At 50.8% G+C, this 17,965-nt stretch overlaps 1 protein-coding gene across 3 annotated transcripts in view; it reads left to right on the forward strand.

Annotated features, from left to right (window-relative positions):
• Positions 1 to 496: 496 nt before the first annotated feature.
• The window catches only part of SEZ6L (seizure related 6 homolog like), a 192,606-nt gene continuing 175,137 nt past the window's right edge, over positions 497 to 17,965 (forward strand). For 2 of the 3 annotated variants that reach the window (XM_059876422.1, XM_059876423.1), the window contains exon 1: positions 497 to 1,104. In XM_059876422.1, coding sequence (XP_059732405.1) covers positions 525 to 1,104 — 580 coding nt within the window. In that variant the 5' untranslated portion in view covers positions 497 to 524. The remainder of the gene's footprint in view (positions 1,105 to 17,965) is intronic. The other variant, XM_059876424.1, reaches the window with a different exon arrangement.

The raw sequence follows: 17,965 nt of genomic DNA on the forward strand, positions 1-17,965 counted from the left end.
GCTAAGCCTCTGCCCGTCTCCCTTCGTCACCTCAATTTGCGGAGAAAAGACAAGTTGTGAGAATCAGGGCTGGTCAGGAGCACAGGGATGAGGGAAGGCCTTGGACGCCAGCTCCGCGGGGAAGGGACTGAGCTGAGGAAGCCTCGGCGGCTTCGGAGCCCCCTTAGCGAGAGGAACCTGAGCGAGGTGCCTGGATGAGAGCGTGCATACATTGTAACTTGCAGTCCCAGCTTGGGCTTCCGAGGTGTGGGAAGCCCTCGGGTCGGGGATGCACGGTTTTGCGGTCCTTTGCACCGTGCCGGGAGATTGACAGCTCTCATCAGGTCCCCAGAGTCGGAGACTTTCTAGGTTATGGGGACTTCACTTTGGAAACACGCAGGGCGGTCAGGGAACAGAGCTGGCTGGGGCCGAGAGAGCTGAAACTGGGATCTGTCCGAAAGAGTAAGCCATGGAAAAGACTCTAGGCTGCAGCGCAGGCTGAGGGTTGCGCTCAGCTCGGAGGCCTCCATCTCACCGTCTGGGAAATGGTCCGGACGCTCTTCAGCTTGGCCGTGCCCGCGGAGGGCTGCCGGAGCATCCAACGAGAGGAAACGCTCGGCCCCCAGGACGCCAGGGGAACCGGCGTCAAACTTTGCAGGGCCGACGGGCCGGCGGCCAGGGGAGGAGGCTGGCACCCGGGGCCCGCCCGCCCCCTCCCTTCCTGCCCGCGCTCGCTCGGCACCGAGTCGGCCCCAGCCCCCTCCCTCCTCCCGCCCGCTCCTCGCTCGTTCGCTCGCTCGCTCGCCGGCTCCTCCTCACTCGCCCGCCCGCGCCCGGCGCAGCTCGGCCAGAGCGATCGCGGGGCTGAGCGCGCGTCCGCTCCGGGGGGCTCCGGCGGCTGCCCCGGCCCGCGGCCCCCTTCCCGCGGCTGCCGCCTCCTTCCCTTCCTCGCTCGCCCCCTCCCTCCTTCCCCGGCTCCCGCGCCGTCCGCCCGCCCCTCAGCCCGCGGCTCCGAGCGCCCCGCAGCCACGATGCCCGCGGCCCGGCCGGCAGCCGCGGGACCCGGCGGGATCGCGCTGCTCCTCGCCCTGCTCCTGGGCAGCCCCGCGGCGGCTCCAGCGGGAGGTAAGCGCCCGGAGGGGCGGGGCGGGGGAGGGGGCAAAGTTGCCGCGAGTACTGGGCGGCTGCGGGGTGGGGGGGCTCGTCCTGGCTGATCCGGAGGACTCGCCCCTCATCGGCTGGGCTGCGGAGCAGGGGGCGGCTGCCTACATTCGGGGCTGGGCACCGCGTCCCCTTGGGCCGTGTTGCTGGGAGTGTGGAGGCGGGGACGTGTCTGAAGGACTCGGGCGCTCTCCTGCCTCGGCCGCGGGCTCCCTGCCTGCCTCCCTGGCTCCGGGGCTCGCTCCCCTTTGCAGTCCCAGAGAGTCTCCTTGGAGTGGGGTCGCCTTCAATCCCCCACATTCCCGGAGCTCACTGCAAACCGCACCCCCGGGGCCGGGTGCCAGATAATTCTCACCCTTTCGGGGAGAGGACGAGAAGGGGGTAGCTGACCTGCCGTGCAACTGAGGGATGGATTTAAACAGTGCGCCTGGGGGTCGTTCCCGGGCCGCGCCCTCCCATTGTGGGACCCCGTGCTTTCTTTCGGTTTAGGCTGCCCCCGGGGGCCTGGGTCCCTGGACCGATCCCAACCAAGTGTCTGGAAGCAGAACTTGGGTGTGGCCTTCGCCTGGAGGCCGGTGGAGGGGGGCTCCGGGCTCTCCGAACTTAGCGAGGGAGGGAGAGGAGATCTTAGATCACAGGCGGGAACCTGAGCGACTCCCCCACCCCCGTCCTTTTCTCCCTTTAACAGCCCGGCGTCTCTGAGCACTATTTTCAATTGGGGGTTGGGGGAGGGGGAGGGCTTTCTAGTTTCACCCAGCACGTGCTTGCAGGTTGGAAAGGGGAGAATGGTCGCTCCTCCTTCCCAGACCTGGAGCCGCAGCCTCTCCTCCTCCCGGCTGAGCGCCCACTGGGAAAGTTGTAGCGGATGGTTGGGGAGGGGGAGCTGAGATAGAGGCGAGTACAGCGCCTAACTCATTCAAAGCTAACCCCAGGAGCGTTCGCGGGTTTGATCAGGCCACTTGGTGACCCCAGAGGGGAGGGGAGCCTTGGTAGAACTCCCCTCTTGAAAGGTCCAACTCCCCCGTTCCCAGTAACTCGGGCGGGAAAGAGCAGGCAGTCTGCAGGGTCTGCCCAGGCTGAAGACAAGCCGGATGGCGCACACTCTGTCCATCTCGATCCCCTTGTCTGGTTTGGGCCGTCTAGAACCTGAACCAGGGGGCAGACGCTGCCCTTTCTCCCTGGGGCGTTCTGAACACCCCGGGCGCACACACCTGGTTTCAGCACCAAAGGCCGTGGACAGCTCTGCGCTCCTGGGCACTGTTTCTGGGTCTTCTCCTCTTCAACTCTTCCCCACAGCCTGGAGTGCCCTCCTCAGCATAAATCAGGCATTTTACCCCCACCCTCTCCTCTGTAAACGTGGAGCCCAGAGCACAGAGCGAAGGAAATAATTCATCACCTTTTGTTTAACAAAGCATATCATTAAAGAACCCCCCTTTTATGAGGCAGTAATATTCACAATTTACACCAGTTCTGGACAGTTTCTTTGGGAAGGATGGGGGGAAGAGAACTGGCTTAAATAAATCGTTTCCACCACCGCATGCCCTTCCTTAATTAGCTGTCTTTTCCAACAATGGCTTGGTGGCCTTGAACGGAGTCCAGATCTCTCTCTCTCCCTCATCCCCCTTTTTGAATCTGTGTTGTGACTAACACACACACAAAAAAGAATGGGAAGCTTGCTGGCTGGCTTTTCTAAAGTCATTCTACCTCTGAGGACGCACTCTAAAACATATCCCCCTCCAGGAAAAAAAAAAAAAATGTCTTAATGGTACACATTGAATCGTCATCCAAGGCAAGGATTTTATATCCTGCCTCCTCCCCTGGCTTCACTCACAAAATGTGTGTGCGTGTTTTAATTTTTAAGACATTTTATATTATTTTTCCAACTGCTCAACTCTATAGCTAGCCAGCATATATTTTTCATTAACTTCAGGTCATTGCCAAATTAAAGTCAACCTGTGTACTACTTCAGAAGGCTCATTAATAACAGTGTGGTTCTGACTCTAAGACTCTGAGTCATAAGAAGGGAGGGAGGGTAGCCAGTTAGAATTTGGAAGCAACTGACCTCCCCCAATACATTCTGTTTTTAACGTGGAGCCCAACTTCCACTAATGTCAGCTGGAGAACCATTCATCTAACTCGGTGTTGCAAGCCAGTCCTTCTGTTTTTGGTGCAGTGAGGAGATTTGTAAATACAGTACTTGAAAGAAACTTGTTGCTAAATTCTTATGCGGGTCACGTGATTCTCTGGGCCATTTTGCTGTGAGGCATGAATAAGTATAAAGTGTAACTTGTTTTTGAAGAGGCTTCTTATTGTCTAAGATATGCACATGGGGAATAATTGTAACTACGTGCTAAGACTGCAGAGCTGAGTGTAATTTCTTTTCATTTTCCTTGAATTAATAATGTAAATTCTGTATTGCTTAGTAAGACTCAAAATTGCTGCTTCCTCCAGTCTCTAATGTACACCGTTGTTAGATTCACTTAAAGACTATTTTCATGATGGAATGGCTTTTCTCTTTTTTTGGCTTGTGGAGTGTGAACGGCCCCTTCCTGGGGCCACCTCCTCAAAGCCTGACGATTCTTGTGTTCGTATGGCTCAGCTGGATGTTAGGAAAATAATGTTACATTCCTCTCTTTCCTCCTCCAGAGCAAAGGGATTTTTCCTGATCAGAATGGCTTGTTTTCTAGTTTTGCTCACAAGTTCATTCCTGTTACTCAAAAAGTGATTCCAAAGGGCTCAATTTATTGGTCCACATGTTTGGTCCACAATTTCTGCGACATGCTATTGGCACAGACTTCCACTAGGGGCGCTCAAAGCTACAGTTGGTGATTGAGGGCAGACGAGGCGGATTCTGACCTTTGGAACCACCAAGCTGTGCAGTGCCAAAGGTCAGTAGAATGGAGCTCTCCTGTTTCCATGAGAGAAATTATTTGATGGCATTTGACGTATGCAGTGAATAAAGAGGAAAGAAAGGTGAAAATAAGGAGAGAGAATGCTCCAAGGAAGGCATCGTTAGAATACAGAGTCCAGTTGCCTTTTTTATATGAGTTTGTGGTTTCCTTCATGGAGCTAAGTTGCAAAAACATCGAAGAGGCCACAGCATGGCGCCTCTGAGGAGTCTGACTGGATTGGACCCTGCAATTAGATTTAAACAGTTCTGGAAAAGAAGTACATGGCTTTGCGGTCAGAGTGGCCTGGGTCAGGTCCAGCTTCATTGCTCATGTGCTGTCCTCAACGGTGAAGGGTGCCCCCGCTCCGCCACCTGTGGGGTGGGGGTGGCATGGGGATTAATGTTCCCAGACTAGAAGGACGGTTGCTGTGACTTCATAACACGTATGCCTGTAAAGCTCCTGGCACACAGTAGGTACTCAAGTAATGCTTACTCTCTTTTCTTCCCTCCTTTCCAAAGACCACGCTGCCACTCCAAAGCAGATCCTTGAGGCTGGTGTGAAGGAAACGTTGACATAAACACCCGCATAATTTAGTCCCAAGTAGATGGTTGGAGGTAGGGTAAGGAGTAGCCCCAGGTGAGAAATTTTCATCACCTGGTGCAGACTTTTCAAACTCTCTTCCTATAACTCTCTGAACCTCAATATTACCACCAGGAAGCAGAGTTCATTATACCAAAGATATAGGATGGCAGAAGAGTGGTTGGAAAGAAGACCTAAGGAGAGAGTCTTCTGGAAAATCCAGTTATCCGTCCATTCATTCAACATCTACTAAGCACTTTCTACATGGGCTTCCCAGGTGGCTCAGTGGTAAAGAAGCCACCTGCCAGTGCAGGAGACACGGGTTGGATCCTTGGGTCAGGAAGATCCCCTGGAGAAGGAAATGGCAACGCACACCAGTATCCTTGCCTGAAAAATTCCATGGACAGAGGAGCCTAGCGGGCTACCGCCTATGTGGTCACAGTCAGGCACGACTGAGCGACTGAGCCACAGACATAGGAGCACTCTCGGCATGTAGCAGGCCCTGCGTGGGGTGCCGGAGACATGGAATGATGGGATGAGGCCGCTATCCGGGTAATGGTAGCCTAGCAAGAAAGACCTGCAGGTAAATCACCAGCGTCCTAGCCACATGATGTGCGCTTGGGAGTCAAGGGTGGGGGGTAAATCTGAGTGCAGAGATATCACAGGTGGGCATGTTTCATTCTGGCCAGAGGCAGCTGGTGAGGTCTTCCCTGAGCTGGCAGGATCTGAGCTGGTCCAAGTATCAGCAGCCGCATGGGAGATTTCTACGATGGGGCAGTGACGATCCTGAGGAAGGCTTCGCTTTCGGAACACGTCACACACCTGTGGAATCAGGGAAAACAGGAGTGAGCGGGTGGGGTAGGGAGGCAGACACGCACACACGCTCACACGTGAGAAGCCCAGAAAGATCCTGGGACCTGCCCACCCTCCTTGCACTCCCTTAGACTCCACTGCCGAGGGGCTGAGAGCTGGAACAAAAGGCCACAAGCCACAGTGTCTGCTGTTGTCCACTAGAGGCTGTGATGACATCGAGGGACTCCTCTCCGAAGACAGCCAGGCCCAGACGCTGAGTACAGGCAACAGCGCACAGCCCTGGGTAAACACTGCTTCCGGGGGGAACTTGCATATTCTCATAATCCTCTGGTTACTGTCCTTCCTCGGAAGCCCTTTGGTGGTGACGGTGGGGGTCGGGAGAGGACTGGCTGCCTTTAGGAGAGGCTCAAAGGCTGACGTGTCGGGGTGAAGTCAATGGACCAGAGTGACGTAATTGACTGGGTCTGTGTCAGTGAGGAACACAGCATTTAAGGAGTGTTGATTTCCTTCCGAGCCTGGTGATAACTGGTTTGTGGAGGTTTGTTCCGAGCATACTCACAACAGCCCCAAGAGATAGATGCCGTCATTATCCTTACTTCCTGACCAAGGAGAGAGAGGCACAGAGAGGTTAAGCAATGAGTCAAAAGTCACAAAGCCAAGAAGTGGTTGTAATCTGGCGTCAGACCCAAGCCTGAGCCAGAAGCCTTTAGAACCCCGTCCCCCACGACTGCCTCTTGCTGCCGTTCCCCCAGCTAACGTGCTGGTTCTGTGGACTCCTGGGAGAGGCTGATACATACTTTTCAGGTGTGTGTGGGGGGGTGTCTGTCCTCTGGCTACACAATTTCTGGCATGTTGTAAGCACAGGAGTAAAACTGGTCAAATTGAAGTGAGTGGTAAAGTGAAGGAGGCTGCAATGAATGTGTAGGCAATTAATTCACTGCCTTTATATCTAATGAGTACTTGACATATGTTCGGCCCTTACATGGGTTATTTTATTTAATCATCACCGTTTCTCTGCACTGTGTAGATGAGGAAACCAAAGCTTAGAGAAGCTGCGATCTGTTCTGGAAGCTCACAGTTGTCAGCTAGAAGGTGCAGACATAGGATTTGTTGTGGTGTAGAGTTCCTTTCTTTTTTTCTGCCTGTGCCATGAAGCATGTGGGATCTTAGTTCCCTGACCAGGGATCGAACCCATGCCCCCTGAGGTGGAAGCATGGAGTCTTGAACACTGGACCACGAAGGAAGTCCTAGAGGTACCCAACTGCTGAGTTTGTGGGCTTGACTGCAGGGCATAGCACCTTCCAAGCTAGGTCCTGCTATATTTCCAAGTGAAATGTGTACAGATTCCTTCACCATCAGTGTGCAGCCAGGCTGCATGGACCCAACCCCCACCTCACCCAACTTCAAAGACTGACATGACAGAAGCCAAAATCAACTAGAGCTTTCTCGAGCACTTAACAGTTCTTAAAAAAAAAAAAAAAAGCATAAGGGTTATTCGTTCCCAGGAAGGGGAAGGAGACTTCATGAAAGAAGCTGAGTGATACGGCTGGTTCATTGGTTGCTTTTGAAATTTTGGCTGTTTGTATTTTCTCATGTTCATAGGCCACTCAATCAGTCATGGACAACTCACAGTGTAGAAGACTGGTTTCTGTAAGCCCCTGAGTTCAGGACCTGGGCTCAGGCATCTCCTGGCTGTGAGCCTCAATTTTCCCATCTGTAAAATGGATCACTACCCCATATACAACGCTGTCCTCAAGGGGCTGGATGAGACACGGGAGGCAAGATGCTTCATGCATGCCAGAAAAGCAAAGCTTCAGTGAGGTGGGTGCTGGCACGAAAGACTCCAAACACCCCCGTGTGTTTCTTCCTGGGCTTTTTATAAGAGAATTACTAACTACAACATTTTTGTTTGCCACTGAGTGTGGGCAGCTCTGTGCCAGAGGATCATCCGTGTCCTTACTCTTTATTCACTCAGTTGATCCTCTCCCAACCTTATCAGATGGTATTGCTAACTAGATGTTACCGACGAGGAAACTGATTCTTAGAAAGGTACAGGTGTCATGGCAACGATGATGGAGCTGCTCAAGGTGTCATGCAAATGAGTGATACGGTCAGGATTCAAACCCAAGACTGGTTGATTCTGAAGCACGAGTTTGTTCTAAATACTAGGGTGCTAGCATATAGGTATCCCATAGCAATGGCTACATCAAGAGCTGATGCAAACCCAGAAATCAAGGCAGCTTGGCCTCCAGGAGGAGAGATATTTTCTAACCCAGGGGCAGGTGCCAGGTGTCTCACAGCAGATCACAGAGAGGAGAAACAGTCCATCCTAACCTTCTCTGCCCACTCTGATGGCTTCTAGGTAAAGCCACCCTTCATTTTTTCCTCATGCTTTTCCTCAACCTGTGCTGTCATCCTAGGCATTTGGAGGAGTTCAGAGAGGACCAGATTAAATCCCCAGCTGGCTGATTTAGCGGCATGAAACTACTCTGGCCTGATTCATAGAATAGGAGGATCATGTCTCCCTTGCAAGATGGTTAAGAATACACATATGTAGATATGTGTATTGAGCAAGCACTCAATAAAAAGTTGCCATTACTGCTAGTATTGTTCACTTGGTGAACTTCTATTCATCCTTCAAAACCCAGTCCCTAATTATCTTTTTCTATAAGACCATCCCTTGTCTCTCTCCTCTTTACACCGGTTATGAATGATCTTCTGTCTCCCCCACCAACATATTCTGTTCCCTTATTCCTGGTAACTCATGCTCCAATGAGTCACCAATTTACACACCTCCTTCCCACTAGACAATAACCTTTTCAAACACCTGAGCTGAATCATACTCATCCATATCTCTCTTGAAGTGGAAGTGTGTCACTCAATCATGCCCAATTCTCTGCGACCCCATGTACTGTGGCCCACCAGGCTCCTCTCTCCATGGAATTCTTCAAGCAAGAATACTGGAGTTGGGTGGCCATCGCCTTCTACAGAGGATCTTCCTGACCAAGGATTGAACCTGGGTCTCCTGCATTGCAGGCAGATTCTTTACTGTCTGAGCCACTTTTCAAAAACCTCAGCTGAATCTCTCATAGTCTGCATCTAACCCAGTGTAAGTGCAAACACATTTACTCTGTTAAATTACCTTTCATCTTAATCTTAGTGATGAGGTGGTAGAATCTTGAGATCTGAATTTAACTCCCGACTCGTTCTCCTACATCTGTGTGGTCTTTGGCAGCAAAGACTTGGTTCCTCCCCTGAAAAATGAGGCTGATAATAGTGTCTACCTCATAGGATTGCCATGAGGAAAATCAATGAGATAATAGATGTGAACTCACTGAAGAATTCTACAAAGAGGAAAAGAGGGGAAGAAAAATTAGAAGATGAGGAGGGAGAGAAATTGTGTAAAGAGGAGAAAATAACCTTTGCACAGACACAGGGCCACGAGATGGGCCACTCATTGAACGCTTGCTGAGGGCACCTTTCTTTCCAAAGGGAATATCGGATGCAATGATTAACCCCTTGCCTTAGCTCATTTCATGTTAGGAACTTCCTGGACACCACAAGGGCTGTTATAGAATCTGCCTTCTCTAGGATCTTTCAGCTGTGAAAACAGCAAATGCCTGGCTGAAAACAGAAAAAGTAGCAAAGTGAATGAAAACCCAGACTCCAGAGTCAGAACAACCTGGGTTTGACTCTGTTGCTTTCCATTAGATATGTGACCTTGAACAAACTGCTCTGTCACTCTGAGCCAGCACCGGGCCTTTACTGGGGGTGACGGTCTATTCTCTGCCTGCTTCTCGAGGATTGGGGTGGGGTGGAGTGGGGCTTGGTACAGAGATGCTCTGCAAAAGAAGTTAATAAACTACGCTTCCTGGGGTCTGTGATATTCTTCAGATCGAAGCAGTTCTTCAAGCTCCCCCACCTGCCTTAATCCTCTTCCTGATGTTTTCATTTTACTGAGGAAAGAGACTCAAAGACAAAAAGGGCCTGACTTACGCAAGGTCCCACTGCAAGTGAGTGGTGGGGCTGGAGCTGGAACCTCTGACTCCTTTCTTCTCACTCCCATTCTTTTTTATTTTTTAATTATTTGTGTTTGGCTCTGCTGGGTCTTCGCTGCTGTGCAGACTTCCCCTCGTTGCGGCGAGCAGGGGCTGCTCTGTAGTTGCAGCGTGTGGGCTTCTCGTTGTGGTGGCTTCTCTTGCTGTAGACACAGGCTCTAGAGCACGCCAGGCTTCAGCAGTTACAGCTCCCAGGCTCCGAGGACAGGCTCACTAGCTGTGGCACACAGGTTTAGTTGGGCTTCCCTTGTGGCTCAGCTGGTAAAGAACCCATTGGTAAAGAATCCGCCTGCAATGTGGGAGACCTGAGTTCGATCCCTGGGTTGTGAAGATCCCCTGGAGAAGGGAAAGGCTACCCGCTCCAGAATTCTGGCATGGAGAACTCCATGGACTGTACATTCATGGGTCACAAAGAGTCAAGTACGACTGGACAACTTGCACACCACGGGTTTAGTTTCTTTGCAGCATGTAGGATCTTCTCAGACCAGGGACTGAACCGTGTCTCCTGCATTGGCGGGCAGACTCTTTACCACTGTCATCAGGGAAGCCCCTTACTCCCATTCTAAAGTGACTCTCTCCCTCTTTTAAGAACCACAGAATCCCAGCTCTTCTCAAGTGTATGTTCTGAGACCCAGAGAGACGAGGCTATGAAAGCATGTGTCTGGTAAAACAGTAGCCTCCATTACTCACATTGGATATTTATCTTATGTGGCCATGGCAGAATGACTGCATGAACGGAGCTTCAGCAGAAGCTGAAATCAAACTGTAGCTTCCTCCTCCTCTGCTGACTTGGCACCTGAATCTTGAGGCACCAGTGAACCAGCTTGCACCTGGGAAGGGGGCCATCCAAGCAGATGGCTCCAGTCAAGCGAGCAGGAGCAAGCCAGGGCAGCCAGAGACGCGGGTCCCAGGCCAGGTGCCCCTCCTGGGCTTCCTCACTCTCACCACGGGTTGTAGAGACTGGCTGGTTGAGGAACCCAGCAGGGCTGTGGGGTGGAGAGAGCCAGGGAGGGGCCGCAGGAGGCAGAACTGATGTGGTCAGGGCCAGCCTTGGGCAACTGGGATCCCAGAGATGATCCAGGGGCTGGAGATGAGAGCTAGGAGGGTGGATGCAGTCTAATACATGGGAGCTGGAGCTTGTGACAAGTTGTAGAGGCAAGAAGAACGGGTTTGAGCTCTTGGGTGACAGTTTCCTTGTCTGGTCTCACCCATTCCTAGCTTGGGGGTAGGCACGTGCCAAAGCTTAGCTCGTAAATCAGTGAGTTCAGCTGAAACGAGGCACTGGCCCAAGATCAAGAGCCCCACTGGGCAAGGCAGTGAAGTGAAATAGCACAGGCTCTGCAGTCAGGTATCCCTTCCCACCTGCGTGGTCTCAGACAAGCCGCCTCGCTCTGAAATGACGGTGATGCCTTCTTGCCGCTGTTGCTCTGAGCTGATTCTCAAATTCCCAGATCCAGGCTGGCTTCCAGGAGAGGAACCACAACTTCTTTGGGCTGTAAAGATCAAAGACTTGTTCAGGATAGCTTGAGAACAAGACTTGCTCAAAAGATACCTCAGATAATGGACCAGGGATGCTCCAGGGCCTGGCTCCCCTGTCCGTTTCTCTTTCACGGCATCTGCCGTTCTCTGTACATCTATTGCCCCTCCACTGCCTGTGTCCCCTTCTGCTCACACGCTGTCCAGTTCCCTCATCACCTCCACTGACACGCGGACCATCGTGGCTTCACAGTGGAAACATCCAAGCAGACGGCTGGAGTCAGGCAAGCAAGAGCTAGCCAGGGAGGCTCAGAGATGCAGGTCCCAGGCCAGGTGCAACTCTGGGCTTTCTGTCTCTCACCACGGGTTGTAGAGGCTGGCTGATTGAGCAACCCAGCAGGGGTGGGGCCTGGGGTGGAGAGAGTCAGGGAAGGGTCACAGGAGGCATAGCTGATGTGGTCAGGGCCGGCTTTGGGCGAGTAGGACCCCAGGGATCATCCCTGGGGCTGGAGGTGAGATTGTGGTGGGCGGATACAGCAGCTCATGCCCACCTTTCTTCCAGCTCATACTCTACAGATGCATTGCCTCCTGTGGAGGCCATTCGTCACGTGTGGCTATCTAATTTTAGATTTGAATTCATTAAAATAAATCAAATTAGAATGTGACTGTCTCAGTCCTGGTAGCCACATCTCAGGCACTCAGTAGCCATGCGTGGCCAGTGGCTGCCCTTATTGGATGGCATGGAGAGAGAATGTTTCCATCTTGACCGAAAGCTCTGGTGGACGGTACTGGGTCCTGGCAGTGTAGACATACCGCTAGCACCCAGCTTCTTCGTGTTTCCCGGTTCAGGTTCTTAAGAGGAACGTGGCTTGTCCTGCTCAGGCAGTAGGTTTGGCTGTGTGTGTTTGATCCAGTCGTGCGCGCTGGGGTGATAAGCTTGCATGAGGCATAACCCTGAGCCATTCAGGTCTTCACTTGGGGTTGAGTAATCGCCGCTAATGACATTTCACACACTTGCTCCGCTGGCCTCAACTGCTGCTTCTTCAGCCCTTCTAATTGCGAAGATGTGGCTCTGGAACTCGTTTGCCGCACATCCATATTCATCAAGCGGAGGCCTCACTGACAAACACATTCCAGAGAGCTCGAGAGAATCAGTGTGTCCTGAGCGTCTGTGGTTTGTCTGCGCCCCCTCACTGGACAGTGAGGCCCTGGGGGCCAGGGGTTCTCTCTCTATTCTCAGATGTTCTGGTGAGCAGAGGAGTGAGAGGAAGATAGGAGGGGAGAAAGGAAGGAAAAAACGAAGAAAGAGAGAAAGAAAGGCATTCTTCGGCCATGAATGGCTCAAATTTGGGGAGCACAAGGAAGGGCATTTGTAGGAAATGCACAATCTTCACATTTGGGTAAACTTAGGAAAGAATGATCTAAGTCAATGAGATGGATTCTCACAAATGGGTATATTGGTAGCTCAGAGGGTAAAGAATCCACCTGCAATGCAGGACACTCGGGTTTGATCCCTGGATCAGGAAGATCACCTGGAGAAGGAAATGGCAACCCACTCTAGTATTCTCGCCTGGAGCACCCCATGGGCAGAGGAGCCTGGTGGGCTACAGACCACGGGGTCGCAAGGAGTGTTCACGACCGAGTGACCAACACTTTCACTTTCAGGTATTTAACGTGACCCTCATTCTCTTTGGAAATCAGACTAAGGTAGCAAGTGAAGAGAAGCTTCGAGATCGGGTCCCAGGAGCCCTGCCCGTTCCCGTGAAAGGCCATCTCCGGAATGACAACCGGGCCTTCAGAAGCACAGCAATGTCGGAGGCCAGTGGGGAAACAGGATGTGGTTCTAAGCGTGGTTTCAGTAACACAGCTATTGTAGGCTGGTTCTCTCCAAAGCTTTAACATTACGGAAATGGGGAGGAAGAGCTTAAAAGAACTGTTTTCAGGGGGAGCTTCCTGAGACTGGTGAGCTCAGCCCCCTGTTAGGCCTGGACGTGGACCTCGGCTCTGCCATTTATGTGTCATCATGGGATGCTGGAGGGAGTGCTCTCATCAACTTAAGCTTCGGTTTCCATCTGTCGAACGCGAACATGGTGCTTCCTCTGCCTCCCTCCACAGGGTGGATTGTGAGAATGCAATGCAGAGGACCGCTTACCTGCACAGCTGCAGGAGGAGCTATTCACACTGCAGTGTATGTGAAACCTCCCCTGAAGTTAAGCGGTGCACGACCTATGCAACTGTACACGGCAGCCCTGGAAACGGACGTGCACCCCCAAACGATAAAGCGATTTGCCCAGGGAGAGGACCAGTGCGCCTCCTACTCCTCGTTCCCTGGACCGCTGATCAGGCCTGCACCTCCGTGCCCCACTTTAAAGCAGGTTTACCAAGTTGTAAAGCTAATTGGGGGCCAGCCACCTTGGAAATGAATGCAAAATATGTGGAATCAGGCCTCATTTTCCAGGGCTTTGGAAGGGAAATTTGCCTAATTTATGGCATAAATAAAAGATGATGTGCTGGAGCTAATTTGCATACTTTCACTTGCGTTGGAGTTAGAAATAACTTTTTGTTGTGGTTGTTTTTTCAAAAAAGCCTCAGGCCTCTCCCGTTCAGCCAGTTTTGTAAGTTCAGGCAAGTAATTTAACTTCTCTAGGTCTGTTTCCTCAACTGTGAAGTGAGCATGGCAGGAGGACCCATATCATAGGATTGTAGTGAGGAGCCAAGAGTTAATTCTGAATAACTTGTAGAATAACTGAATAACTTGGCTCCCATGGTAGGAACTGAGTAATGTAGGAACATGTATAATATATATAACATGCTGCTGCTGCTAAGTCGCTTCAGTCATGTCCGACTCTGTGCGACCCCACAGACGGCAGCCCTCCAGGCTCCCCCGTCCCTGGGATTCTCCAGGCAAGAACACTGGAGTGGGTTTCCATTTCCTTCTCCAATGCATGAAAGTGAAAAGGGAAAGTGAAGTCACTCAGTCGTGTCCGACTCTTAGCGACCCCATGGACTACAGCCTACCGGGCTCCTGCTCCATGGGATTTTCCAGGCAAAAGTACTGGAGTGGGGTGCCATTGCCTTCTCCAATATGTAACATATATCATCCTTATTAATTAAACATGTGTCTAGACCTACATTGCAGGTGTGCTGAGTTGCTTCAGCCGTGTCTCACTCTTTGTGACCCCATGGACTCTAGCCCACCAGGCTCCTCTGTCCATGGGATTCTCCAGGCAAGAATCCTGGAGTGGGTTGCCATGCCCTCCTCCGGGGGATCTTCCTGATTCAGGGATCAAACCAGCATCTCTTACATCTCCTGCATTAGACCTACAGTTGATATCACAGAAAAGTCAAAAGGATGCACTATAGTGCGTACCCACAGGGAGTGATTCCGAGCTCAGGACCTAGACTTGTGTCAGGACACAGCAGGTGTCTGGTTGTGGAATACATAGATGGGCCATCATCAGTCGCTTCCCCACAGATGCAAGCACTGGGAAGCCTCTCTCCTCTCCTGGACAATGAGGTCCTCCAAGGCAGGGAATAGATGATATTTCTGTCTCAGTCCCCACCACTCAACAGTCCATCTCCAGTAAACAGAAGTTCAAGAAACGCAAACTTGTTGGTTGAATGACTGCTGAAGTGGAATTCTTCTTAATTAGTGTGCAGGAAATGCTTAGTATCAGCATGCCTGCTAAGGCATGGTTGTCTGCCTCCCAGACTAAGAACTCCTCAAGTCTGTGTCAATGACATCTGAGCATGGCACATCGGGCCATCAGCTGGTGCTTGTTGGCTGTAGGGCAGTGGCCAAGAGCTCAGAGTTTAGGGTCAGAGAGACTAGAGTCTGAAACCCAGTTTCATCACTTCTGGGTGCATAACCATGGAAGGTTGTTTGTGCTTTGTGGAAAAAAGCTTTTCATCTACTTGAAATAAAGAATTGTCCATCAAGACGTAGCACGGTGCCTGAAGCAAATTATGCACTCGATTTAGATATGGCTGCGATTCATGGGGTCGCAAAGAGTCGGACACGACTGAGTGACTGATCTGATCTGATCTGATGAATAAATGAATGAATGACCTTTCCCAAGAGTCTCAACAGAGGAAGAGGGACTTGTATATAACTACCAGCAGGAACAGAATTCACAATTGCCTGAACCCCACAGATAAAACGTTTTAGGGGAATTCATTCACAGAGGTATATTGACTTTACAATAGCCAAATCTAAATGCTGCTCCCCAATGTAAGATATTTTATCATCTTATTTCATAAAATTGAGGTTCTTTGAAGAACGCAGGGATCCAGGTGGGTGAAGCCATCACTCCCTGGCTAGTGTTTTATGTACAAAGTTCACTTCAGATCAGCCACAGAACCCCAGATGAGGAACCAGGTGGGCATGGCCTGGTCCTCCATGGACCCTCTTGCCATCAGGGGCTTACAGAGGGCACAGTCTGTGTGTTTTCTGTCTGTCTCTCCACTATGCCCCTTCCCTATTTCTAAAGTAGATCTCTGGAAAGGCTGAGAAGGAAACAAGCTCCTCTAATGCCCTAACAGGGAATCCCTGCTGTGGCTTGCAGGGAATCCTGCAAGACCTCCTTCTCTGTACCAGGTACTTGGCACAGACTAGAGATAGATGAATAAAACATAATCTTGCCTTCAAAGAGTTTAACAGCTGACCATTCTTCAAACTCAGGTGTAACTCAGAAAAATACAAGTTTTTTCTTCTCTCCTCCATCCTCTCTTGTGCTGACCTGATGATTTCCAGGCGAGCGGGAGGTTCTCCCCAAGGGACCAGGCCTGGGAGCTGTGAATTCCCAGGGCTGCTGCCTGTCATTCCTGGCTAGTATCTGCACAAAGCAAAATGCCCTGGTATCACCTACCCTCATTTCTAGAAAAAAAACAAAAAACAAACAAAAAAAATTAGTGGGTGCTCTTTCATGAAACACAAAAGTGTGCCACTCGAAGAGAACTTTCAAGAACCATCCCGGACTTCATAGATACAGACGAGAGACCTCCATCAGGATGTACTGAGAGCAACATCACTGATTTCACTTACAGCAACTCCGTGGGCACCACATTCTCTTTTGCATGTGGAAAAATACATCCCGAATTGCAGAGAATCACATAGACACACCTGAAAGTGTGTACATACGTAAATTGGATACCCACTATTTCCATAAAACATAAACTTGGACAATCAGTTCATGAGGTTTGGCTGCAAACAAATTACCCCTTTCAGGTCCTGGACTAGTTTTATTTTAAGTAGTAATAAACATAGTCATTTACTTGTGCACATGTGGCAGAGAGTACCCATTATCGCATTAGATAGCCACAAACAACTTCGAGAGCCTAGTGATATTGAAAATGAGCCCTATTTTTCATGTAAGAAATGGTTTCTCGGCCTTGGTTTTTCCTGACACTGAAATTTTGGCAGACAACCGGCCCATTGGTTTCAATTTAAGCATATCCACTGTTTTTGTTTTTACTTTTGCTACGCTGTGTACCATGCAGGATCTTAGTTCCCCAACTAGGGATCAAACCCCCACCGCCTGCAGTGGAAGCACAGAATCTAACCCCTGGACCACCAGGGAAGTCCCAGCGTATACAATTTGAATTCTTACAGCAGGGCACCATGCTTCCCACATTGGTGTGCGACTTGCTTTTCTACTTCTTGGGTCCCTTTGCTGTAATTGGAACAAGGCCCAGAACTAATCCGAGATAGACTGTCTTTTGCTGGCTGCCTCCCCACTCTCGATACCCTGTACCCACTTCTGGGGTCCTTTCTCTGATGCCTCCTCTCTGCCACCTCTCTCTCTGCCAGTGCCAAGGCCTCAGGCTGGCACCCCTGCTGACAGAATAAGCCTGTACTATTCTTGGGTTTTGTTTAGGCATCTGTCTTTCCCACTGAGGTGCTGGAAATTCACTTGATTCAACCATGACAGCAAATATTTAATGAGTATCTACTGGGTAGGCTCCGCTCCAGGCCCTGGAACAAAAACCAACAGTACCAGCCCTCAAGGAACTTACTCTCGGTGATCATTCATTTATTCCCTGATTCGGCACATTCATTCATTCATTCATTGCTCCATCAGGCATCCGTGAATGGCCCATGTGCTGGGTGGGCTGCCTCCTCTGCAGCCATCACTCATTATTTGCACGAGGGGGTGAAAGGGATGGCCCAGCCCAGCCATGGGGGAGAAAAGATTCAGCTTGCCAGTGTGTGATGATAAACAAGACAAAGAGTTTCCAAATAACTTTAGATGTTCTCCGGGGCGCTGTATACTTAAAATAGGAGCTGAGGACTCTGAGAGCATGTCTAACCTCTAAAGAGTATAAGCCAAGAGCGGATCCCTCACACTGCCCTTGGGGGCTTAGACACAAGCAGGTACCCTAACCCTAACATAACTTCTTGGCATGGACTAGCAGAAAGCCCAGCCAGCCAGGAGTCGGAGAGCTGCACTCTGGAGCTGAGTGTGTGTGTGTGGAGATGTGCTGTGTGACCTTGGGCCCATCGCTCTCCCTCTCTGGACCTCAGTTTCTGCATCTCTAAATCTAGTGGCCTGGACTCAATCAGTAGTTTCCAAAACGGACTTAAACGGGAGTTAAAATCCCATGGGGAGCTTTTAAAGACAAATACTTGGCCTACACCGCTGCTTAGTCCCTTGGAAGCGCTACCCCACTATATCTACAGATTTCTGATGCACCAGTAAAGTGTGCTCAGGTTATTTGACCCCAAACCATGACCTTTAATGATGCCTTTGTTCATGATAATTATGCTGACCACTTACCTGCCAGGCACACGCTATGACCTCTACTCGCCTTATCTCATTTAAGGCCCCATCGTGGACCCGTGTATGTTATAGACTATTATGCCCACTTTACAGCAGTTGCCACTGAGGCTTGGAGGGGGTCAGGGACTTGCTCAAGGTCACATAGCTCTAGAAAGACCCAGAGCTGGGATTTCTATTTGTGTCTGAAGGACTTTTAAATGAATCCACTGCGTCTCTCTGATGCACGAGT

Source organism: Bos taurus, chromosome 17 (genome assembly GCF_002263795.3).
Source record: "Bos taurus isolate L1 Dominette 01449 registration number 42190680 breed Hereford chromosome 17, ARS-UCD2.0, whole genome shotgun sequence".
NCBI classification, from domain to species: Eukaryota; Metazoa; Chordata; class Mammalia; order Artiodactyla; family Bovidae; genus Bos; species Bos taurus.